The 27,540-nt window shown below is 35.4% G+C and overlaps 1 protein-coding gene across 2 annotated transcripts in view; it reads right to left on the bottom strand.

Moving 5' to 3' along the window:
• FCHO2 (FCH and mu domain containing endocytic adaptor 2) overlaps positions 1-27,540 on the bottom strand; it is an 85,805-nt gene that overhangs the window by 30,402 nt on the left and 27,863 nt on the right. For both annotated transcript variants that reach the window (XM_005155025.4, XM_031054255.2), the window contains exons 8-11: positions 27,141-27,237; positions 10,615-10,659; positions 8,772-8,844; positions 4,967-4,991 (exon numbers count right to left, since the gene is read on the bottom strand). In XM_005155025.4, coding sequence (XP_005155082.2) covers positions 4,967-4,991; positions 8,772-8,844; positions 10,615-10,659; positions 27,141-27,237 — 240 coding nt within the window. The remainder of the gene's footprint in view (positions 1-4,966; positions 4,992-8,771; positions 8,845-10,614; positions 10,660-27,140; positions 27,238-27,540) is intronic.

Consider the following 27,540-nt stretch of genomic DNA (forward strand, 5'->3'; position numbering starts at 1 on the left):
ACCTGGTTGCTCAAAGATCCATCCAACCTGGCCTTAAGCAGTTCCAGGAATGGAGGCAGCCACAATTTCTCTGGGCAACCTGTGTCAGTGTATCACCTCATAGTAAAGAATTTTTTCCAAATGTCTAATATAGATCTACCCTCTTTCAGTTTAAAGCCATTCCCCATTGTCCTGTCACTATATGCGCTTGTAAAAAGTCCCTCTCCAGATTCCTTGTAGGTCCCCTTTAGGTACTGAAAGAGTGCTCTAAGGTTTCCCCAAAGACTTCTCTTCTACAGGCTGAACAAGTCCAACTCTCACAGCCTGTCTTCATAGGAGAGCTGCTCCAGCCCTTGGAGCATCCTCATGGTCCTCCTTCGGACTCACTTGAGCAGGTATACACCCCTCTTGTTCTGGGGACACAAGATATAATAACTTACACTGGAGACTGCAAGTGGACTAGAAAGGAACCACTTCAGCTGAAATATGAAACCAAATTTAAAGAGAAAGTCACTTTGAAGAGCTTTTGAATTACAGAGGAAAATATAAACAAAAAAGGTAGTTTCCCCTCTATTTCCTCTGCAAATACCATAAATGAGATGTCTGATATTTTAGTGAATTAAATAGAATGAATTTAAACAAATAGTTTAGTAAAAAGAGTAAGAAATACAATCCTGTAACAGGAGATGCAATACTGCATGCTACTAAATAGTGCATCAAGCTCAAGGCCAAATCTGATTTTTTAGTGCAAACCTTAAAATATGGAACATATAGATGCAATTTCCTGAAACAGCTGTAAGATCTGGACTGCACAGTTATTTGATTTGCTTTTTCAATTAAAAAAAAAAAAAGTTGTAAGAGTAGGATCACAAGGTCCAGTACCTTAGCTCTACTTGCTCAAATCAGAATTCTTAGCTATGCTTGACCTCAGGATGACCTTGTTTATATACCAAAAAACACTAATGAAACTTGACATCAAAGTAAACAGAACAAAAACATAGCTAGAGGGTAGGTACATTTTCCTACAATACTGTAACTTCTGAATTCTGAAATTATTTTAATTGTCATACTGGGCAATTTTAAATAGATCAGGATCATTCATGGTTAAGATGAATTGAAAACCAACAAAAATCTTTAAATATACAGCATTTAGTTTTTCCTCCAGCTGGCCCATATATGTAAAGGATATTATTACTGGGCACACACAGCATGCACAACATAGATGGAAAATTTGACTATTTTGACATAAATCTGTGAAAACACTTTACAGAAGTTATTTTCATTGCATGAATTTAATAACTAATCTCTTGGATAAATATTTAGAAAGTACTAAAATCTTAAAAGTTCTTAAAATACTAAGTTTATTTCTTAATATTTTCATGTTAATTATTTCTGATCTTGAAAAGATATTTGGCTCATCTATTCCACAGCAGTAGCAATTTACATATAGCCTGTATTCATAAATTCAGACTAAAAGTCAAAGTTATGTACATGTTAACAGAGACGGATGCTTTACAGCTGAAGCTATGAACATAGAAACTGAAAAATTCCTTGCCTTTTTTTTCAGCAGGTTTTTTTTCTAACAGGGTACAGAAATTTATACTAATTTATACTTCCCCCCATTTCTAAAGTTTAAATAGATGTAATTTAAAACATCTGACTACACAGTGTATACAGAGTCAGAACTCATCCTCTTTGTATTTCCACTTCTCTCAATGATTCAGATTGATTTTGTATCAATGTGTAATAATTCTTAAAACACATTCTGCTTTTATCAATTTATATTTTTGTGTAAACCAATAGAAGAATAGTCTGGAAGAGATACTGAATTTACCCTTGTATTAACAAAGATAGATAGTGTCAAAAGCAAGCAAAAAAGTACCCCAAAACGTTACAGGTTATGTAGTGATTTTAGAATTATGTTTTCAACATTTTGAACATTTGGACTGATTAATGGTTCTGTTTTCTGAAACATCAGAATTTTATTTACTAATTTACACTTTGTAACAATGATAGAAGACATACCATTTTGAGAGCTAGACATATTCATGAATCTGTTGTTAATGAAGGCATTTACATTTATTTGACTAATTCTTATTCCCTTCTCCAAACTCCTACAGTTACAGAATTATACACTATGTTGTGTATAGCAGTGCATCTTTTAAGTAAGCAGATCTAATAGTATCTCAGCCAAGGTAAGGGTTGCAATCCAAATTCAAATCTTACTGGACATTGGAGGAACTTTTCAAATGCTTCCTTAGAGGAAAAGTTTCTCCTAGAAGTCTATGGGTCATAGAGACAGGGAACACCCATGGGAAACCAGGCTGGGTTCTGCCTTTAGAAAAGTTTTCTAGGTAATAAACACACTAAGCTAGACTTCAGTTGCTACTTTTTTCTAGTGTACACACAGTTAACTTTCTACTTTTAATTGTGAAGGCTTTGTTTAATCGACATTACATGTGTAGATTGACATACAGCAACACAGGAATTTTAAAACTTAAGACATACTGTCATCTATATTTAAACAGAGACTGCTTATTGAAGTGGTTAACCTTTTTAACAAATACCAGTTCTCAGTTCACAGCTGCATTCCTACACATAAAAACCTCTTATAGCAGTTACAGAATTTGACAGATATTAACAACTGATTCAAATGCATTACATTTTTCAATGTATACAATCTGGCAGTTACAGAAAGGATAAAGCGTAAGCACATGGCTTGCCACAAATCAATTTGAGAACTTCTATTTGGTACAAAAAAACATTTTTTAGGGCCATCTCACTGTTTTGTTTTCTGGAAACAGAGAATACAAGTTTGAACACATTGCATTATACATTTTGACTAGTGAGAAGGCCCTAATGATACTGACATGCATATTCAAAGATCCATAATATCATGTAGAACTGGTAGATAAAAGTATTGAACTCAGTTCTTATCGGATCCTTAAATTCTAAAATTTTAATATTTACCTCAGTGCTTATCATTATAAATAATTCTAGAGTGGTTATCTTTTACATTCCTTTCACACAATTAGAATTCTTGACAAATAAACAAAACCCACCTTTAAAAAAAGATCACGTTAATCATACAAAAGGCAGACAGTTTTTTTCTGTGAATTACCAAAGCTGGCGAAAATCATAGCAACTTTAAACAACCTGAATTTTCTAAGGGCTAGTCCTCATAATTTTCTATCAACCACAAATGGCAACTGCTTTCAATTCTTTTTTTCAGTAACAATTTTCTAAGTTTAATTTCCTGAAATGTGTAGTTTATTACAAAGATTCATACAAAACGAATTCTCAGAAATAACAATATAGATGTCTATTACTATTTAGATGAAGTTTGGAAAATTAAAGAGAAAGGAAATCTTAAAATAACACACAAATGAAATGCATTTGAAAGAGGATCTTCCAAAAGAGGACACCAAATTTAAAATATAAAGCACTGTGGGGTACTTGTTTGTAAGGCTTGAAATGAATCTCATTTATGGCATGCTACATAGTTTTTTCACAAGAATAACAGTAATGGCTTCTGCTATTAAAAGCATTGTACCATTCAGAATAATACTGTTACTTGTAAAAAGCAAAAAAGAAATGACAGACCAAATTTAAAATTCAAATGCAGTCATAAAAAAAATAGGCATTAAAAATACAATAAAAGTATTAATTTTGTTGCTGAACACTATGCAAGTTGATTTTTTTTTTTAACAAAATATCAATTACATCCAAGCAGAACAATTAACTTAGAAGATCATATGGTGTGCCCCATGCAGCCAGAAAGAATGTCAAACACATTTACAGTTAAATTTTTTTAACTAATTATTTTTACAAAATGTAGAGACCAAAATAAGCAAAGAGGAAAATAAACATTGCAAGCCAAACTCAGTTGTGGTTCACTGCAGTGATTCAACTTGAACTGTCAAAAGACATTATTTCCATGAAAAGCCTGATAATTACAGGGCTAATTCTAAAGTTACTTTGCCTTAAATACACCCAAGAAAAGAAATTTGCTCTAAGTCAAGATGACTCTGCACAGGATAAAGTAACTCTCCTGATGATGCTTACCGGATGCTCTTACACACGTACTTCTATTGTATGGCAAAACATAATTTTCCTTACTTAGAAGAATGGCTCTACTAGATTATTCAAACGATATTTCTCAAAAGAAATTTTAATATTAGGTACTGCAACTCCCATGCAAAGAAGAAAATCCACACAATAGGTGAACATGAAAACTTATATTAATATAATTGTCATCTAAGTACGTGAACTGAAAAACAAATCAGTCTACAGAAAGTCAATGAAATTATTCTACAAATAATCAGCTAATATAGCTATAGGTAGATGCAATCTTCCTATAGATAGGTTTAATTTAAGACAACATACAGGTTTAAATAAAAAGGCTCAGTTAAGAAATTATTAACATTCCAATTTAATTTGCAGCTGTCACTTATTTGAATTTAATAAATAAAATTGTAAGACGTATCACAGGTCAAACTGACAGCAAGGAAAACCAGGCCATTAATGAAGTGCATCTAGAAATACTGCATTTAAAGCTATATTTTAAAAAGAATATTCCTATACTCTATTTTCAGTGATATTAGACAGATTTCTCAAAGGAAACAGTAGTAAGCAAAAGAATATCATGATGCAAATTTGGGTGCACAATAAACTAAACCTTTTTTTTTTTTTTATTTAGAACCTATTAGCCAACCATTAACTTGGAAAATAAAGTAGCAAGTACTTGCAGTAAAAACACCTTGTTTAAAACTTAAAATGTTACGAAGTATAGGCGTATTACTGACATGTTTGTATATATTGCTAAAGATTATGTTCTGAGCAAAGTGACTATTTCAACTATGTTATCAAAACAATAAATCCTCTATCAGATAAATAATGCATTGCAGGGACAGTACGTAAGTTTAATCAGATTGCCATGCTTGATAATATTAGCATATGCATTTGTTTTGGAAATAAGTCTACTTACAACTGAGTCTGCATCTGGACACTCCCTAGGAAACAAAAAAAAAAAGGAAAATATACAATTATAAAATGTGCAAATTATTTTATTCATACAGTTGTGGTACTTCCTTTAATATTTTCAATTAATTTGAAACACTGCAATTAACCATTTTGCCTGTCAGAGTCCATTAATATTTTCACTATAAATAAACCACATTCAACTAAGCAAGTTTAAATAAAAGCTGAAAGTTTATGCCCAAAACACTGCAGGACAAAAACTCAAAAGAAATGGTGAAAAAATTAAGCCCATGTCACAGTGAAAAAAAACCAAACCCAACTTAAAAGATTCCAGCCAAACAAAGCCAGGAGTGCCCCACTGTATTCTAAATCAATATAAATTAACTCTGTGGCTGATGTGCACATTTTAAGTAGAAGTCACCAAACCTAATGAAATGGTCCACATGCAACCCCAAAACATTCTGAGCTATAACCAGTTCCCAAAGTAATTACGACTATTCTTAGAGGAATTCAAAGCTTCCGTTTTTTGGAATTTCATTCTTAGTCCATGTTTGTCAAGCACAGTTGCAGTTAAGCACTAGAAGATGATAAAAAAAAAAGTAATAATACCCTCCTAATAAGCACTTTTTAAAACAAAAACATCGTCAGCTGAAAGGCAGTGATTACAAGCACTTTACTCAGAAGTATTACGTTTTTCCACTATAACTTTGATTTTAGCAGCAGTATTTAAAAAAACCAAAAGAACCCCAAACAAATAAAACTAATTCTCCCCAATGTCTGCAAAAAGCAGAAGCAATTACACTTCTAGAACATGGAAATATTGAGTAGCATACAAGTCCTCTATTTTGCAACCTGACAAAGTCAGAAATGCCAGTATAACTGAGCAACAGCGACTTTATATAATAAAACCTGCACTTACAGAGAAGAGTGGATACCTCTCCCATAAGTGTATTTTAATCTAAATCATCTTCTCTGAAAGTCTAAGCAAGTTAAGTATAAAAACTCCAGTGTCATTTAAAAAAAGATATGAAAACTTGCTATCATGGCAGCATTAATATGAAATTCAGTATTGCCTGTTAAGGAATTGACAGTGAGGTGAAGGATCCCATATACTCTAAAAGGCCCACACAAAAGAAAATATATGTCACAAAGTTTATAATTGACTTACATCCTACCTCCCTCTGCTGGCTAAGCTGAATTCACAACAACAAAAAAAGCTACTTTAAAAGCTATTTTACAGCTCCAAGAGGAAGTATTAGACTTCTTGCAAACTATAACAAACTGATTTCCTGACATGTGGTTTAAAAAAGTGTCTGTATGCAGACAAGACAGTCTGAAGTCCATAAGTGTAAGAAATTTGAAAGATGTGAGGCAAACTACAATGCAAGTAATTTAATCCATAATGAAGATTTTCAAAATTAGCAAGCTAATAGATCTCAAAAAGTAATGGCAGATCTAGTACCATACAGAGGAGCACCAACAGAACCTCCCAGAATCCATTCTTGAGATACAAAGGAAAACTCAATAGACCGCAGATGCTGGAGAAATGGAGAATGAGGACATCAGGTATTAGACAGATGTGCTTTTACATCACTAGATGTATGATCTTTCTTTTAAGATTGAAAAAATAGGTCATGTATTTTAGGACATAGTAACATTTCAGCAACATAATGAATCCTCTGTTGTTTCTTTGTCATGTTTTAGTTCATTCACAAGTTATGGATTAATGCAAGAATCTCTATAAAAGCCTGTGGCATGTGTTACTTAAGACTTCATTTTCTCTCTGGGCAATCTGTTCAAATGTCTCATCACCAATGACCAATGTCAGGTCAATATCATGCCGTCATACTTCCTTCTTTTTGACCTAAGAATCTACTAATTTTTGTATTGTTTTTATGTATGTAAACAAAATAGTATAAACCAAATTTCAGTCCAACTTGTTGAAAGCAACACAAATTCTTTTCCTACTTCAGAGTATCAGAGCTGATTTGTATTTTCTTATAACATCACTGTGCCACAAAAACCAGCATTTTGGAGGAGAAACAGTAATACTATCTTTCAATGTTAAATAAAATGTATTTGTAAATGTATTTTAGAATTGTAAATTTATTTTAGAAAAGCATTCAGATACTACGATAGATAAGCATACAAAGACAGAAACTATTTCACATTGCGTAGAAGCCAGTTTTCATGCTCAATGCATAACAAAATTTTCTTTGTGTTACAGGTCAAAGAAAAACATGATCTCTTGAGTAAGGATATATTGAGTCATAGACCTGGGATGAAAGACATGGCTGGTTTGCAAAAAGGCTTATAGCATACATAACATGAGCTTATCCTGAATAATAACCCATATGGTGGCAACTCAATTATTTCATTGAAGAAAAGCTGACAGCTACAGAATTCAATCATATAAAGTACTCAACACTATCAAAATCACTCCTTTGCAATTTACTAAAATATGCCAAAGGAAAATGATCAAAGGTATGTTTTTGCTGCTATCTGATACTACAGCCGTTTAGCGTCACAGAAAAAGTATAGTAAATAACTTTCCAGAGAAAATTACTTTAAGAAAGAGCACTAAAGCTGTTTAAAACATGAATGTCTTAAAATATTTATAGCATTTTATTAAATTAAACATCAGAAAAAAACAATTCTTTGTAACAAAATAGTATTCTCATATTACTGCTGATCAAAATCACACTACATACAACTCTTCTCTCACCAATTATTCCAGCTTAATGAAGTACAGAAGAGAGGCTGGGGGAAAGACTAAATCACAGAGAGGGCAGAAACAGAGAGGAATGACTTAAAAAAACCCAACAGCTTGGAGCCCTAAAGGCATCATAATAGAGAAGAAAAAGCATGGTTTAGAAGTGTATCACTCTCAAAATTAAATACTGAAACAGCTACGAGGCATTTTGTATACGCAAATAAATAGCACCTGCAGTTCTTAGGTCATTATTTTTTCAGCATCGTATTAGAAAAATGAAACTGGTAACAGGACTTTTTAAAGTAATTTTAAAAAATATGTATGCAGATATTGCCTCTCAGAATATTTCTGTATTGCTAAGTTTGTGAAATTGTAGGCTATTTTTCTGTTAAATTAAATGCTTCTATTGAGATAACACGTCTAGAAATTGCGAAGAAAATACATTGGAACATAGTGGTCACAACTACTAATACACAGACCGCAGTAAGCCCATCTTATAAGAATTTTGATTCAAAGTCACTTTTTGGAGAGTTTAAACTCATGGGAGGATGAGCACATGCAATGAATATGGCAAAGGGTATAGCTGGAACATCACTTAAGAGAGATGGCCTTTCAAAAATGAGTGTGAGCATGATGTACTGAAAAAACATGGAAGTATTTTTCTGTCCTTCAAGATCTAACACAAAAGTATTTTCTAATAAAAGAATAACTGAAGCTTCAATGCTGCAAACACAGGCTTCCAGCACTTTTTCCATGTATGGAGGTATTATTTTATTAGGAGCATACATGAGGATCACATTATCCACACTGTTCATCTGTACCTCTACACTGTACATGGGTAGAACAAGGGAGAACTACTTATCTACGCACAGGAAAGGATGAAACATGAGCAGACTACTGTGAATACATTTATGTTATTTCTTTTAAATCTTTTGTTACAAAAATCTTAATAACTGATGTTTTCATATTTATAACATTCTAAACTTCTGCTCTAAACCCCCCTTTTTTTTTTTTTTTAAGAAGCAACTAATATTTATACCTATACTTTTACTAGTACAATAAAGTACAGGATAAGCCTTCAAGATGGAAATGTACTTACACAGATTCAGTATCTTTTTCTTTTTTCATTATTCCTGATAAACCAAAAGGCTTCCTCTTCCGTGGTTTTATCCCTATGGAACAAACAGTTTTCATTTAAATATCAGAGATATGTACGTATTTAGTAGCATCAAACATGGTACATACCAAAGAGCATACATTTCAAATGCTGCCACAAGAGACAGAAAAATCTAACAGAGCATACACATATGGAGCCAAACTAAGGGAATATTATTTCAATTTGTTGTTAAGTAGCACCCATCAAAAAGTAAATTAAAGTATGATTCAACACATTAATAACTCCTTATAAAACTAATTTGCACTTTATATCCAACTTTCCAAGTTGGGTATGCAGACTGTCACTTCACCCCTGCCAAAAAAAAAAAGGAAAAAAAGAAAAGGCTGTACTACCACTTTTGAGGAAAGGTACTCTGCTCACAGAAACTTTACAGGAGCTGCTGCTCCAGCTTATTCTGAATAGCCTATGTACTTGGACCAGAAGCAGAACCCTGTCTCCCACAGCTACTACAGTTCAACACCCTGTTATTTCCCTGCATGTTTAAGGCAGCTGCAAGCCCGTCTTTCTTAAGAAGCAGGGTCCTAGTCATGCAAAGAAAGAGAATGTCTCTTTGCTTTACAGATGATACAGAATTCATGATTTCCCAGTGCTGTAGCCAGCTAGCAGACTAGCTCCTCTTACTGAGTTTGGAACCATGCCTCCACTCTATCATTGCTTCCCCATTTTTAGCACTGGACATATAACTATAGTACAGAAAAAAAAATATAAAGGCTGCTCTGATACCCGTTTAATGTACTGAAGTTAAAATACATTTAATGATTGCATCAGAGTTGCGCTCATATCTGCTTCTATCCCTTTTTGCTGGAGCAAGGTAGACTGCCAGACTGAAATGACTAAGCACAAGTGTCTGATCCAACTAGTCTACAACTTCATCTTGACGCATGATACTCCTGACAGCATGCTTTTGAGCAAAATGGTGGAAATAATTTGGTTTCAAAAATTTAACAACTTGAATTTGACAATTCAAGCACATAATTAAAAAATAAAAATAATTATATTCCCCTTTACAGAAATTCATTATGCAGCACACTCTTAGATACGAAGTAACTGAAAACTTCTCAAAACAGGTATTTTTAAACTCATCTATATAGTATATTGTCTAAAGAATATTCTAAAATTATTTTTTAGACGCTAGTCTGGGATTTATTTTCTTTCTGGGACTTATGTAGCCCAAAACAATGACAGATGGAGTACAAAACCAGTTTCTGTAAATGGATCCTCTCAGCTTCAAAGAAATTTTTACGTCTAAGCTGCAATGCTGACAACAGTTGTCGGCTGCTATAGCTATATTGTCAGCTCCTCTGTCCCAAAAGTAAATACATAGCTTACACATATAGAGCAGTTCTTAATCACTTAAAACAATCCCTAAGCAAAATAAGCTATGCCAGGAAAGAAAGGCTCTGTGACCATAACACTGCATTAAACTTGGTATAACAACATGGTAACAATGGAAAGAGACTCAGCCATGTTTAGACTCTTGTAAATTAAGTTACAATACAGTCATAAGTGAACTAAATCCAAACCTCTGCAAAGACAGGGTCTTAGCCAAAGTATATTCTGTAAGAAACATTCAAATTCCCTGACCTTTTACATTATGCTTTTTGAGCATAAAGTCTTATTTTTGTTGGAAGTTTCTCAAAAGGAAAACTGCTTTTTAGTCTATTTTAAAGTTCTACTTTAAAGAATACTCAATGCCCTTCACTCTACAGTTTTAGGTGCTTACCCACAGCATTCTTACATAAATAACTATGCTACAACAACTCACCTTCAACAGCACTGGATGTGTTACATTCTTCAAATTCAATAGGGCCTTAAAGAAATTACAATGAAGATAAGCTATCAATATTTCTTGAAAATATTAGATAACGTAATTATAAATTTTTAGGTGGTATCTGAAAGGCACAATTACCCTGCCAATAGTAAAACAGACTGCAAATTCATACATGTACAGCAAGTCATTAAATATTTTCATTCTTTCATAATGAAAAACCAAAAAACTAGTGCACACTGTCCAAATATTACTCAGTTACCTATGTTATTATAACCACAGGAAACACCTAGTTGGTGTCCTCATTCAAAATTACATCCATTGTATAGTATCAGTTCAAAACTTTCAATTTATCTTCTTTTTATGAAGAAGAGCTGTATAAAGAAAAATTAAAAAAGAAAAAAAGCACAGCTATAGCCCTAATTTTCAGATCCACACTTTTGCTGACTCTATTGTAAGTTCTTTTGTTTCCTCTTCATAGCTATTTAAAAGTGGCATGCAGAATCTTTAAAACAGCAATATGAAGATTAAAAATCTAAAAAAATCATTAAGATTAAACAGAACAAACAAACAGAGAGTAATAGTTAAGTATTTTATCTAAATAAATGCATTATTATGGCTTTCCACTGCAGTTTACAGAAGATGACTGTCAATGGTTGTTGCAAAGTGAAGTTCTAACCCTTCTTCAATCTGCCCAGGTCTAGAATTTATTTAAGCCATTTTGAGCCATTTTAAGGAGCAAACTTGCAGAAAAAAAATTATTTTCTGTACGACCTTGGTCACGGAATAGCAGAATCAGACCAGCACTTGTGCAAATACAAAGGAAACTGAGAGCACATGCAGGCAGGTGCCATTACTTCAGCCCACACTAAAAGAATAAGCATTTTGCCCATTTGCTTGAAACGGCATCCACAGAACAAAAAACAAAGTTTAGCATGCCAGTACTGTGACATAGCACTTATTACTCACAGATTCATAGAATGCTTAGCATTGGAAAGAACCATAAGATCATCTAGTTCCAACGCCCCTGCCATTGGCAGGGACACCTCACACTAAACCATGTCACTCGAGGCTCTGTCCAATCTGGCCTTGAACACTGACAGGGATGAAGCATTTACCACTTTGGGCAACCTGTTCCAGTGCTTCACCAGTCTCACAGAAAAGAACTTCTTCCTTGTATCTCACCTAAACTTCCCCTGTTTAAGTTTAAACCCATTACCCCATGTCCTATTGCCATAGTCCCTCAGTCCCTCTCCAGCATGCATGTAGGCCCCCTTCAGATACTGGAAGGCTGCTATGAGGTCTCCACGCAGCCTTCTCTTCTCCAGGCTGAACAGCCCGAATTTTCTCAGCCTGTCTTCATATGGGAGGTGCTTCAGTCCCCTCATCATCCTCATGTCCCTCCTCTGGACTTGCTCCATGTCCTTCTTATATTAAGGACACCAGAACTGCAAGCATTGCACTCCAAGTGGGGTGTCATGAGAGCAGAGTAGAAAGGGAGGATCACCTCCTTCAACCTGATTGTCACGCTCCTTTTGATGCAGCCCAGGATATGTTTGGTTTCTGGGCTGCGAGTGCACACTGCAGCTGGCTCATGCTAAGTTTGTCATTGATCAACACCCCCAAGTCCTTCTCTGCAGGGCTGCTCTGAATCTCTTCTCTGCCCAACCTATAGCTGTGCCTGGCATTGCTCTGACCCAGGTGTAGAACCTTGCACTTGATGGTTAAGCTTCCTGAAGTTGGCATCAGTCCTCTCAAGCATGCCAAGGTCCCTCTGGATGACATCCCTTCCCTCCAGCATATCAACTGAATCACACAGCTTGGTGTCATTGACAAACTTGCTGAGGGCACATCAATCCCACTGTCAATGTCACTGACAAAGATGTTGAACAGGATCTATCCCGCTACCGAGCCCTAAGAGACACCACCTGTTACTGATCTCCTGTTGAACATTGAGCTATTGATCACAACTCTTTTTGTGCACCATCTAGCCAGTCCTTTATCCACCAAGTGGTCCACCTATCAAATTGATGCCTCTCCAATTTAGAGACAAGGATGTCATGTGGGACAGTGTTAAATGCTTTGCACAAGTCCAGGTAGATGACATTAACTGCTCTGCCCCTGTCCGTCAGTTCTGTAGCCCCATCATAGAAGGCCACCAAATTGGTCAGGCATAGTTTGCCCTTGGTGAAGCCATGCTTGCTGCCACCAACCCCCTCATTGTTTTTCAGGTGTCTTAGCATGGTTTCCATAATAATTTTTAGGGAGTTATATATAAGCACATTACAGATAGCAGGGAAAAAATACTCCAAGACAGCCGAAATCTTTCCTTCCACCCCCTTATGCAACTACCTCAGGTGAGAGTTTGAAATCCTAAGAATTTCAATTAAAATAAACTGGAAGTAAAGCAATTGTGCAAACCTAAAATACAGGAACTGCTTTCATTCATGTACTCCAACACACCTGCTAGGAAAAACTGCTTTCCAAAACTAAGTCTAATTATTCACTATAACAAGACAAAATGCAAATTCCTAACAGGTTACTCACTCTACTAAATATTGTCAATACATGGGTGTTTTAAGCTGGTCTTAAAATCCTTTCTTCTTTGCTCTTCACTAAATTCACAGTAAAATAAAGTAAGGATGGTCAGGAAAAAATCAGCAAATTTTGTTATCTCACAAAACACAAACCAGCACAAAGAATCCAGAAAAATGGATTTAGAGAACTGTGTATGTCTATATCCCCACACTGATTTCCTCAACATTTTATTTTAGGAATTTAAAGTCTATTGTTCAACATATATTGAGCAAGAAAAATACCATAAAACATAGAAGCTGAAGAACAAATCCATTACTTCTTCATCACTACAGGACAATACATTTTTCATCACTTTGTTGAGGATTCAACTACTTCTGTTTCTTGCTTCTATACATATTCCCATTTGGGCAAGAAAAAAACCACAAAAGCCAAACCAACCACAAACACTCATCTCCAAAACAAAAACAGGAGGAAAAATTATAAACAAGAGACTTAAACATATTTTTAGAGAAAAACAATACTCAAGCTTTTTCAGAATACCATATTTTTTTTACCCTTTCCAGCTACTACAACTGATCCTCAGACTTTTAAAACTCTTATATTAATGATTAAAATAAATACTCCTCCTCATTTCAGATCAGCATCTTCGACTTTCAATTTTGACACGATCAGAAAGCAAAGATTTTAACACCACATCCAAGTTTCTCTATTTTGTCCATAATGCTTGTCTAACACTTGTCTTTGAAGGTCTCCTTCTCTCTTTTTTTAAACAGCTTGATAAACTTTCTATTTGAATATATAAATATTCATGCTTAGTACAGAGATACAGAGACACGAAGATCAGATTAGCATTATCAATTAGGCTTAACAAAGGTTTGTTTGCCTCCAAAAGGGTTTACTTCACTGTGGCAACAATCTATTCTTTTTTTCATAGGGAAGACTATAAAATGCAATCTGAAAAATCTCAGTTACTCAAGAATTGTCTGAGATGGCGATGTGGCGGAAGCTGTGCAAAAATTTCAGTAAGCCAGGTTCCACTTTTCACTAAGGTCTATGAAGTTAACTTGGAAATGTTAAATACACTTTCTTCTTAATCATACCTATTAGCTTATTTTATCCTTCACCAAAAAGAGCAGCTATCATTGGAGTACTTTCTCCTCCCAAATACACCCTTTTCTCTCCCCAGCATCTATTAGCTACTTTACAGCAGGAAAGATAAACTATAATAATGAAAACAGCATTTTCTTACAACAAATTTTGTGAATCTGTTGTAGTTCAAAAGCATCACTTGATCCTATCTTGTTTTTCCTAACTTAGCTCATATTTCTATAATGCCCTTCACCCTTTGGAATCTCAGAAGTTCAAGACACCAGTGGCTGTTCCTAATGAATCTGGAAACATAATAAATAAATAAATAAATAATCAAGTTCAGCATTTTCCTCCAAAGCCTGAAGATGTTTGCTGGTTTTGTAAAATTTGCATGTAACTCACCCCCACCAATATAACACATGTTGCATTATTTGCTTGCAGCAAAGGCAAATTCATACATTTTGCCTTTTTGAGTGGAAGCAAAGCAAAGTTTGTAGCAGTTTTTAATTTTCTTACACTTTTGTTCTCTAACTTTAGATCTTCAAACAGCTCTGCTCTCTATATGCCTGCTCTAAAGAATACCATGTTTTGCCTGGGGAGTAGTATTTTAAAATAAAAATAGCATTACAGAAATAGACATTTTTTGTGGCATTCTGTGGTGAACCAATTTGGAAAACAGGATAGCTGTGATGAGCTTTTGGTAGCCTACGTAACAGCTGGAGTCTCCTGTGGGCAGATGTCTTTGTGCCCAAGAGGTAATACTACTGTAGTCAAGCCAGAAGTGTGTACTGTGACCACATACTGCTATGGAAGCACATCATCTGTATATGGAATTTGGATGCTTTCTAAATTAGTTCCCCTGCATTGTCCATTGTATTTCTATATGTGGAAACAAAAGCATCTGCACTATCTCTGCAAAAAATCCTCAAAATGTTTCTTCTCTGAACTATCATTAACAGCTATCTTTCCATTTCCCAAATTTCCAGTGGGTTCATGTTAATGGAGATTGCCCTGCAGGTGTTAATATAGACATGCAGTCAAAGAATACTAACTCATGATCAGGTATAACTTTTTTAACAGCTACACAAAGATTTTAAGGTGGATGCATTACCTCTTCTCTATGAGACAGAAAAGCTTTTTAAACAGACCTGTGTAAGGCAGGAAAGTTTTTTTAACAGACTTGTGCCCAGTAATTGAAGTACAGACAAAGGCTTAGTACCAACAAGGATTTCAGCTCAAAATGTGGAAGATTATCATGGCCAAAATTTTGAAGGAAGTACACAGATTCACTGCTTGTTGCAACATCCAGGGTAAGAAAAGCAGCTGTTTCACATTTAGGAAATAGTGCGGATGTTGGGGACTGAAGTATTCCCTGAAGCAGTCTCCAGAGTCCCGGCCAAACAGTAGCCCAAAACACTGAAAAGGACCATCTATATGTTGCCATACTGCAGTAATGATGATCATGATAGTCTGCAGTATTGCAGTCAAAACATCAAGATTTCCTTTGGGTTTTTTTTGTCCTAACAAGACAACAATGCAAACCAAGAAGGAAGCCTATTCTCAAGCATTAGTATGCATACAAAATAAAATATTAGGCCTAAAGCAGCACCATATAAGAAAAAAAAAAAGGCATTTTAAGACACCCGCCAGAGTAGGTGAAAAGCTATAGCTGAGATCTAGTTCAACGCTTGCAAAACTCTCTGAATTAGTCTTCTGTTGATTTAAGGATGGATAGTTTCAGGCTCAAGATAGCATTTTTACAGTCTTGTCCGCCTATTACTACGTTGATCCCGAGAATGATAACTGTGGCTTAGGCATCACAAACAGCCATACATTGATTTGAAAGTATTTGTTACTGTACACACAGAGAACAGACAAAAATAATACAGTGTATAAATGAAACGACCTTTAGAGCAGTTAGCCTTTATAGCAGAAAGAGATACGAGTATCAAGTGGTGTTTCAGTCACTTAAGGATACATACCCTAGCTACCAGGATGCTAACGAGAATTTAGCATTCTGCAAAAACTGGTAAACTCCTCTAATTGTATGTAAACATTCCCACCAAGTGTCATCCTAAAGCATTTTCCAGGGCAAGCTGCTGCAGCTCGCAGAATTCTACCAGTCAGGACAGATATGGACATGAAGAAAAGCAAACGCATGGCGGTTTTATGGACACATGCAAGCAGGCATCTGTTATTTGACATGAGACTGAAGCAATTATATCAGGAGCAGGTAAGTTCTTATTCTTGAAAATTAGGAAGCTCTGGTTTGCTAGAACAGAAAAGCCAAATTATCTGAATAGGTGGAAATATTTTAATTAATCTAATAACTTACAATAAGTGGCACAGACATAAATTAAGCACCAGTGATGCTTGGGATGCACCTCCCAGGCTGTTTGGAAAACACAAGTACTGTTTTGCTTGATACAAGACACATGTGAATGTGTGGGCTTTCATACACTACGAGGTAAAGTGGATGGCTAAGGACTGATCTTCTCTAAAGATGAAATGAAGAAAATGTAATTACACTGTAAAATTATATTACTATATATTTATCTACTGCTATAGTAGTATCTACTTCATATTTAGCTCACATCTATGGGAACAGCATTTTCAGAGCATACACAAAGCAACTACAGAAAAGAGTTTATAAATAGCAACCTTACACCTGCTACTTAATTCATCTACGGTGACACTAATTATCTTGAAGACAGTTGAGCATGTTGTCAACTGCCTTGAAAAAAGTTATAAAATGTATCTCCACAAAATCCTAGAGGTACATTTTTTAACCTATCTGTGTCTCTCTTACACAAAATCTCTGTGAGGAAGACACTGGGAAAAAGTTTTGCTAAGGGAAAAATAATAAAATAATTCACACTTTCCTCAATGTGTGTGTATGCAGAAGGGGGACCACGATTTTTCTGTTTGTATTCTTAAACAAACAAGGCAAATACAAAAGCCAACTATTATTACTAGTAAGGAAAACAACATAATATTATGTCACAAGCTGAAAAAGAGTCCCCAGTAAGTGTATCAATTAACTGGAAAATCCTGCAGAGCTAAAAAGGTAAACAAATCAAGAAGTCAACAAATCAACTAAGAATGCATCTGCTTTTGCAAACTGTCTCCTTTCTAGTTTAAGGGGGATATGCATGACAGAAAGAAATATTATCCCTCCCAAACATAAATTTTTATTAGCTACACCTAATTCTCAAGTAACTGGAAACATTAACATTATCTGTTTCAAGCACAAGCTTCTTAAAAAAACTCTGTAAATCTGTACTTGTAGTCACAAATATGATAACAAAATATATTCTTGTTTTTGATAAAAAAGTTTGTCTTAGAGTAAATCATGCATGAAAGGAGGACAATTTTTTTTTTTTAAACTGCATATGCTTCACATGCTGGTTCAAATGGCAAAGCCTTGCGTGCCTGGCTCAGTGCCAGCTGACAGCTCAGCTGGATATCAATGCACATTCTGACCCCCCTAGCAGCATGTCACTTCTGAATTGTTTCCGCAGTAGAAAGTTTATTCAACCTCTCTCTCAAATTCAGTGGACCGACCATCATTCTGCTATTTAATCATAGCAGAATAGGTTATTTTTCTGACAGCGATAAAGCCAGACAGCAACTCCTAATGAACAGCTTGATACAAGTGGAATTTCGACTGTTTTAGCCTCAATTAATTCTGCTGTCAAAACAAATGACTGCTTTTAGTGTTTAGATGTCAAGCTGCATCACAGAGGTCAATTTTGTATGTACACAAATATACAAGCAATCTTTCTTGCTAGGAACTTATCCTGTGACATGTTTATCAAAAGATTTCAAGCTTTCAGATTTAGAAGCCAGGAAGACAAAATATGTTTTCTCAACACTACTTTTAATAACACTTAACTTCTCCTTTTTATTACCTGTCGAAAGCAGAAAAGTGGTTTTATAAAACAGAGAATTTTATTTTTCTGATGCAAAAGTACTTCTTGTTCTAACACATCTTATTTGTAGGAATAAAGAGTAAAGATGAATGGCTGTTACCTTCTTTGAGGTAAAAACATATTTGTGATATATTTATCATGCTAGTACCAGGCTGTCACAGCAAATGTCAGTTTGTGTATTTGGTCAGGCCTACTTTGCCAAAAAGAGATTAAAGGGCAGAAAATATAACTGGCCTATTAACAATCTGAGGGAAAATACTGAAATAATCCTCATAAAACTGTAGGCTTTAATCTAATTCTACAAATACAGAGCATATATATCAGCTTAGCTAAGCTGATATCAGCTGATTATATATATATATATATATATATATATATATATATATATATATATATATCAGCTTAGCTGATATATAGCCCCTGAAGATGCTCATGTTGAAAAAGAAGAAAACTGTAGCATGGTGACAAGTACTCCTTTCGAAAAAGACAAGAGGTGATAGGGAAGCTTTAGTAACTACAATTATCAGTAGTAACATACATAGATCTGCCAAGCAAAGTATCTTTTTTGGATTAAGATGTTAACACACAAGGAGAGTATCTACTAAACAAGCAATCAGTTCTAACCCTCATTCTGCTACTAGGCTTCCAGCCCTGCAGTCAGTTCACAAGGGATCAAAGGAAACATTCATCTCAGGCTCTTCTGGTTCCATGGGTACAAACTCCTGAATACAGCAAGCACTGCTTTCAAGAGGCAGTATTTTCATGTGGATAACAGAACAAAATCAAAGCAGAAGAGGATTGTTATCTGAGTAGCTTTAAAATAGTTACTATAATTTAAGATATTTATCAGAAGCAAGAAGAGAGTTTTTTTTTTCTCTCTAAGCAAAAAGGTGGCAAACATCTTTAGTTACAAAAGAAAGTAATGCTTATTGCTCAGATAACACAAAATTTTCAACAAGAGACACTGAACACATACCCAAGGCAACATTTCAAGTTAAAAATCCAACTAACTTAAACACTGGAAAATGAAAACAAATGCTGGAGATTTCAGCTACAATTTATGAAAGCATGGTATCTGTGAGCAGCAAAATTAATGTCAGCTAAGACTTGAATCTGCAGAACACTACATTCCCCAAGACTCATCATCCACATTTTTTTATCTTTTTCTACTCTTCTCCTGCTTTATATATGTAAATTTCCTCTCTGGCTGCATAAACAGCATGTGAACTGTGGCCAGTTTTGAACTATACACAGGTTAACTGACTGGATAACACATAGGAACAAATACACACAGCTGTCTGCTGACTCTCCAAATTAATAATTGTTACAACTGCTTTTTCCTTACATAGTGTGACTAGTTTGGGTCCTTCTCTGACTCCTCATTTTTATCAAGTCTATCAATACTAGATAACATGAACCTATAAAATTCTAGGCCTCATCTTTAAAGATTGCTTCAAAGAATCACATCTCTGTAAACCACCTACTGTCCCTGTAATCCAAGATGGGTATGGTTTCTTACTGAACTTAAGCCCATGAAATTATCAGAGGTTAAGGCATTTAGTGGGACTGTTTCCTAAAGAGAACGAAGTGGATAATACATTCATCAATATCTGGATTTTTTTTTTTCAGATAGAAAAATCTTTTTCAGTAAGACAAAATCTTCTCTTCCCATTTTCCTGCTTAGTAGTGCTTTTAAAGTGCCTTTCCTACTTATTTGTACAGAAAATTCATTTTGTGGGGAAAGGAAGAAAAAGTATACATGCTTAACCATCTCTTCACCCCAGCTGTAAAATGGGAAGTATTAATCATCTTTTAACAGTTTCCAAACATGTACCATCAATAAGCCAAGAAAGTCAATGTGAATTTCTTCATGGTGTGCTTTTCCTGCAGCTTATGGTGAGTTTGAGACACTTCATCGTGGGGGAAAAAAATTGAAACTACAGGAAAACATTGAGAGACATGTTATTAAGAATTACTACAAAAATCTACATTTCCTAGTTATGCCCAAAGAGCTACTTGGAGCCCAAAATAGTGTAGCTCTGACCTTGAAATGTATCTCAGCATTTAAAGACACAAAATATGCATACTATTATCCAATATTGTCCATAAAATGTGGATAATTTGCAAATCACTGCTTACAAAGGGGAGAAATGCATGTGACAAGACCCTAACTTTCTACTCCTGTCTGTTCTTCCTGAACCAGGCTATCCAAAATTATGCAGAACTACACAATCCTCTGAAGGACTGTATCCGCTAGGATAGTGAAACAGAGAGGGACTTCCTGAAACTAAATATCCAAGCCTGAGGAAGAAGTTTCATGATAGTAACAGCATTCCTTATACTGTTTTTCTAGATATCCCCTTTCCCCTCAGAGAGCAACTCTTCAAAACAAAATTTCAATATTAAATAAAGAATTTAAATTATAGACACTATTAAAAAGATAGGAACTTGAAATTTTATTGTTATGGCTAAATCTGTGCTTAGGTCTGCGCAGCTAGCTTGATTAGCTACTGCTTGTCCATCTTCCTTTTTCCTACCCTTATACTATTCAGACAACCGGTCAAAGGGTACCCCACTGTATCTTACACTGCTAAAATGAAGACAAATCAATATCCATAATCTAAAAATGAATTACTGACACAGAAGGCCACCCAGGTGATCTGTAACAATTAGGACAATAATAAAAATGATAATGAAGACAAAGTAGAAGAGATCATCCACTTCCAGTGAACCACTATGAACACAAAAGGTCAAATACAAGCCAAGTGAGAAGTCACTTTTAAATGCCAGAATAAATATCTGTGTTCAAGTAAGAGTATGGCATACAGACCTAGTTGACCAGGCAAGTCAATCAGACACAGAATTTTTCCAGTGGTACCTTGTGGTGGTATAACGTACTATCATGTTGCGCTATTATAATTTACTAAATTATGAATTAATTAGAAGCGAGATGCTGTGCAACACAACTTAGTGACCACTAATATTAGATAGACTATAATACGAACAGTTTAGGATTTATGTCAATTTTATTAGAAAAGTAGATAAGATAGGTGCCTTCAGGTTTTAATTCCAACTTTAGCTTCCTGTGTTTGCTTGCCTAATTTTAAATTACAGTTTTCCTCAAAAAGCTTGGGTTACAGGGTCCAGGCCATTGCTCTTCTCTAACACTGCAGTCTATGACAAATAAGCATGTACAGATGTTCATAAATAGGTTTCCAAACCCTTTGAAAAAATAAATGCCACACCCAGCACTGTTTCAAGTCTTTTCTTTCAAAGCAGAGTTCATTATTTATGTACACAAAAATCTAGTAGCTTGAATCAAAGCAAGCTTCAATACTCTCTGGCCCTTGTTTGGCATCTCAATCTCTGGGAAAGGACTAATTTGTTTCTAAAATTTCTTAGGAGTTATTAACAGTTATTTAAAACCTTTTTAAATTATCTTTTTTTTTTACTTTATCGTGTTCATCTTGTATATTTCTGCATTAGATAGAAAACACGTAGTTTAACACAACACAGTAATTAAATAGGAATATTAACATGGAATAAGACTGTGCACTTACAGTATTTGCATTAGCTTCCCAGTTGTGGTGCAGCTCACTTTAATGCCTTCGTGTTCACTTTGGAAAAAACATAAGCAGTATGCTGCTACATAGGCATTTAGGACTAAAATGCCCACATAAACAATTAGAAAAGACCTGATAGTAAGTCATAAACTCACACCAAACTTTGCAGTAAGCTTCCACCACTGCCAAACAGCCACATGAAACATTATTCTGATCAAATAATAATTCAGTTGAATTCACAGAATCAGAAATCAGTCAAATTAAAGCCTATGTAAAACTAATTTTTAAAATATTTACTAAATTGAAGCTTTCATGATTTATGATTCTGGGAATATTCAATGTCAGCAGCATTAATGATTTGTAAATAATCCAGATTAAACTGCTTTGCTTGCCATTCAAATAGTAAACATCATGGTCAGTTTTGAAGCCTGTGAAAAGTCCACATTGCTAAATAGCCATTATTTTTTAAGACTTCAAAATACATGTGTTTGCTTCCCAGGAACTGAGCTCTTAAATGTGTTCACTCAGAACAGGCAAGGGTCACTAGCACACTGACAAGGATGCCAGGGTATTTTTTTGTTACATGCTACCTTGTGAGGTAGTGGACATCTTGACCCCGGAAACTACAGACCTATCAGCCTGACCTCAGTGCTTGAGACGGTCATGGAGCAGAACATCCTGAATGAGATCACACAACAAGTGTGGGGAAAAAAAGAGAGAGATCAGACCCAGTCAGCATGAGTTCATGAAGGGCAGGTCCTGCTCAAGCAATCTGACCTCATTCTATGACAAGGTGACCCACCTGGCTGATGAAAGGCTGTGGACATTGTCTATTTGAACCTTATAATACAATTGCAACTGTCTCCTACAGCATTCTCCTGGAGAAACTGGCTGGTCATGGCTTGGAGAGGCATGTTCTTCTCTGGATTAAAAATTGGCAGCCAAGCAGGCCAATAGAATCCTGGCCTGTATCAGAAACAGCATGTCCAGCACAGCCAGGGAAGTGATCACCCCCCTGTACTGCGCACAGGTGAGGCTGCACCTCACATACTGTGCTCAGTTCTAGGCCCCTAATTACAATGATACTGAGTCACTGGAGCAGTTTCAGAGAAAGCAATAAAGGTGGTGAAGGGTCTGGAGCACAAGTGTGATGAGGAACAGCTGAGAGAAGTGGGTTTGTTTAGTCTATAGAAGAGAAGGCTCAGGGGGGACCATACCACTCTCTACAACTACCTGAAAGAAAGATGGAGTGAGGTGTGGGTCTGTCTCTTCTCTCAAGTAGCACGTGGTAGGACAAGAGGTAGTGGCCTCAAGCTGCACCACAGGAGGTTCAGAGTGGATATTAGGAAGAATTTCTTTGCAGAAAGGGTGCTCAGGCATTGGAACAGGCTGCCCAAGGAAGTGGTGGAGTCACCATCCCTGGAAGTGTTCAAAAAACATCTAGATGAAGTCCTCAGAGACATGTTTTAGTGGTGGTCTTGGCACTCCTGGGGTAGAGGTTGGACTTGATGATCTTATAGGTCTTTTCCAACTGAGTTGTTTCTATGATTATAGCTGTCCTAAGTCACTGATATATTTACTAACTCTAGACTGTTTGATAGTCTCACCAGAAAGAATTTCAGAATGATTAAAGAAAAAGAAGTCCTGAATTAATGTCTCCATTTGGCACCCATGACCTTAAACATTCCGATGGCTGGAGTTACCGAGAGCCTTGAGACAACTGTTTTCTGTATGGGCAAAGAAACAGGTTTCAGCAGTTCCAAAAGCAACAGGCCAAACAGTTTTTTAACCAGCATTACTGCTCGATTACTGACTAAATTGCTAATTTCTGGATTTGGATTTCCTACAATAAGCAAGGCCACGTTCAAGTAGATCAGGTTGCTAAAAGCCCTATCCAACTTGATCTTAGATGTTTCCAGAGATGAGCACCCACAAGTTCTCTGGGAACCTCTTCCATCCAGTGCTTCACCGCTCTCATTCTAACATATTTCTTACTTACACCTAACCTAAAACTATCTTCTTTCAGTTAAAACCATTGACCCTTGTTCTCTCACTGCAAGCCCTGATAAAAAGTCTGTCCCCATCTTTCTTATATTTTTATCATATATGTTTTATACTTTTATCTCTAAGTACTGAAAAGACACAATAAGGTCTTCCTGGAGCCTTCTCCAGGCTGAACAACCCCAACTCTCTCAGCCTGCATTCATAGAAGTGCTCCAGCCCTCTGATCATCCTTCATGGCCTCCTCTGGACCTGGTCCAACAAGTCCATGTCCTTCCTATGCTGGGAGCCCTACAGTCAAATGTAGTACTTCAAGTGGGCTCTTACCAGAGCAGAGGGGCGTAATCACCTCCCTTGACCTGCGGGTCACTCTGCCTTTGATGCAGCACAGGATGTGACTGGTTTTCTGTGCTACAATCTCACACTGCTGGCTCATATACACCAACCCAGGTGCATTTGGTCTTGCTGAACCTCATGAGGTTCGAATAGGCCCACTTCTCAAGTTTGCTCAGGTCCCTCTGGGTTTTAGAAACTGTTCAGAGCACACTAAATTCTGACCTGAAGCTTTACTGGTTATTGCAAGTCCTGCCAACTCGCTGTTTTTCATTATTTTATAGTGATTTTTTGAACTATTTTTTTTAGTTAGATCACTTAAAATATCTGCAAATGGACATGGCTATATTAATTACACTGAATGGAAGAAACAATGAATAGAATTTCTTCAAATACTGTATTACTAAAATTGTAAACTAAAAACTTAACTAAAATTTAAATAAGTATTTAAAATAAATTCAGTATTAAGTAGGTGGATACAGTTGACCAGGTAAGTTATTTAGGTAGCAGTAAAAACCCAGCCATTTAAAAGAAATTCATAGATCAATTTAAACATCTCACAAAGCATTATGGCTTGAAAGAAATGTTGTCTGTATTAGTCAAACCAGTGTTAAAACTCTAGAAGTCCTTATATATTATGATTACAGGTGGCAGAAACTAACCACCAGAGGGAGCCCATGAAATCTAGTCCAAAGGACATTACTGTACAAAGAGAAAGTTTAGATATGCAGGTCAGAGTTCAAGAAAATAATATATCTAGAAAACTTTTCTGAAACTTTTTATAGTCCATGCAATAAAACAGCCCTCTTCAGTACTTCATTTCAGATTAATTCTTAATTTTATAGATAAAAGAAAAAGCAAGTGAACTCTGCTATGAAGAACTCCAAATATATATATATATAGCTAGAATATACTGAAATAAACTAACATACTTTGTTATGCATTACCTTTTTAGTTTACTTTGTCCCGAAAATTCAGTATTTCAGAAAGCGGCCTATAATCTAACTTGGCATAGTAGCCCACAAATAGTATGGAAGAAGGCCTACATAGTCCTAAGGGATTTTTAAGCACTTTCTTCAAAGAGATTTAGGACTGGAATCTTAAGCAACAGTTAAGTACACAAAACATCTTTTCTACATTTGTTTTGTATGCCAAGTCAGTATAATTTTTACACTGAATATTTAGATTTATCTGAGAAGGCATCTCTTTCTCCAGTCTAATTAATAAATATGCACAAGAACTCACAACATTTGGTGTACGAGTTACAACACCTTTCCATTATGAGCAATCCTCAAAGGCAGAAAAGAATATTTTTAATCAAGAGAAAGCAGACCTTACAACACTGAATGTTTCCACTTCATTCTTAGATGGCTGATACCTCACTTTGACTTCCAAATCTTTGTAACTGTCAAAGCTGTATGATTATAACTTAATACAAAAATATAACAGAAACAGTAACCATAATTAACATTACTGGCAGTTGGTGTTTCTAGTCTTTGACACTTCACAACTTCTTGTGAATTTGTATTCTTTTACTGCTGAATTTGCATGTGCTTTCCCTCTGCACCACGACTACTTTACAAAGTTGGTATCAATAAAATAACACTGAAAAGAATATTCAGGATGCGTACACTGCCAGGCTAAACATGCTATCTTTCCTTAGAATACTTTGCTTTTAAAATGAAGAAATGAAATTTGGCAAAACTTTTATTTGGCCCCAGAGAATACAAATAGGTTTTGAAGAACTCTGTAAAGCAGCAAATATGTACAGAGCATGTATAACTTCTCCCATTAAAAAGTGAAGTGTTGTATTTTGTGCAATTATTGTGTTTTATAGCAAAAAAACCCACACTAACAACACAGATGACTTGAAATACAGAGTGCTCTAGCATACATTAGGAAGTGTCTTTGTAACCCAGCGAATCAGAATCCTAAATGCAAGATGGAGATCCCTACTGACTGACATCTCACAATAGGTAGTCTAAACACAGGCAAAACCACTAAATTTCCTGATTTCAGACCCATGTAACTTGAACCTGTGATGTTCATACTTTTTCTTTGTTAATCTTAATTGAAAAATTGCAAAATATGCAGGAAAGGTTTGAAAATTGTTCCATATACAGTCTGATCTCAGCCCACTTGGGTATCAGCATTGGTGGATCACAGAAAGAATATGAAACAACATTATATTAAAAACACCTAACAGAGACAAAGAAACCTAATAGTAATATTTAGTAATCTAATATAAATTCTTAAGATCTACTATGTTATGTATATCCTTGCTTTTAAAAAGACATTTGTGCTTCTATACTGGAGGAGAGAGATGCTAGTCAGGACTTCCAGTGCTGAAGAAAACAGAAAACAATACTAATGAATTCCTGTATTCATACACCTAGTGACTGTGTATTCATGCCCAAGTACTAAACTCTTTATTCCTCCTATAACACTAGAAAAATAGTACTGTGAGATGGTCTTTTTAAAAAAGTGTTATATACCACACCCAACAAGCAGTACATTCAGAAAGCACTAGTCAGTTTGCTGCTTAGTGAAGAAACAATCTATAAACAATTTATTCAAATGGACAGTTTTGTAAACTAATCAAACTGATGCAATTCTTCCAAAAGTTTGATAAGCAGCTGTATAGACATCTGTTCTGAATATAAATTTTTCTATAAATCTATATTCAAGTTCTGAAACATAATTCATGCAGAAACACACAGCAAATAATGCAGCATAGTTTGTGCAAGGAACTTCGTTTCTCGACAAATTTCACTGATGTACCAAGGAACAACATAGTTTAAAAGCTTCCTTGAAGATCTACATAGTGGAACTCAGAGCTAAAAAAATGCCATGCTTTATGAATACAAATACTACACATACAATTTCAAATTCTCAGAATTCATTAGTTTTGATATAAAATTATTCATAGAAATTGATAACACATAATTTTGTCTAAGTACCTTAAAAATACAGCACACTAACAAACAGGGGTTTGACCTTTTATTAAGAGTGAAAACCTGAAGTTTTAAAATTAACATTTCCTACTCTGTTATTTTTAATCTCTTACCAGGTCTTTCCTTGCCAGTTCCTTTTGACTCAGCAAATTTCTGGATCAAACTCTCAACTGTAGTATTTGTCATGTTAATGATAAACTCTTCATGCACCTTCAGAAAAACCACACCACACACAAAAGGAATTTAAAAACAAGTAATTGAAGAAATGTAAGTAAGAAGTAGTTTTCTCTAGAGCTGAAGTTCAATATAGCTCCCCCTAAAATATATTACAGAGCTTCCAGAAATGAACAGGCATTTCAGTATTAGCGTTTGTACAATGCAGATACAAATTCAGAAGGAAAGAATAGAGCTTGATGAAGGGTCTAGAATTTACTTCAATTTTCTCCATCTAAAATGACTTGTGCGTATAAATTTCTGAATTTGTCAGCATTACAATATCAGCGAGACAAGTAG

This window comes from Melopsittacus undulatus, chromosome Z, assembly GCF_012275295.1.
Source record: "Melopsittacus undulatus isolate bMelUnd1 chromosome Z, bMelUnd1.mat.Z, whole genome shotgun sequence".
NCBI classification, from domain to species: Eukaryota; Metazoa; Chordata; class Aves; order Psittaciformes; family Psittaculidae; genus Melopsittacus; species Melopsittacus undulatus.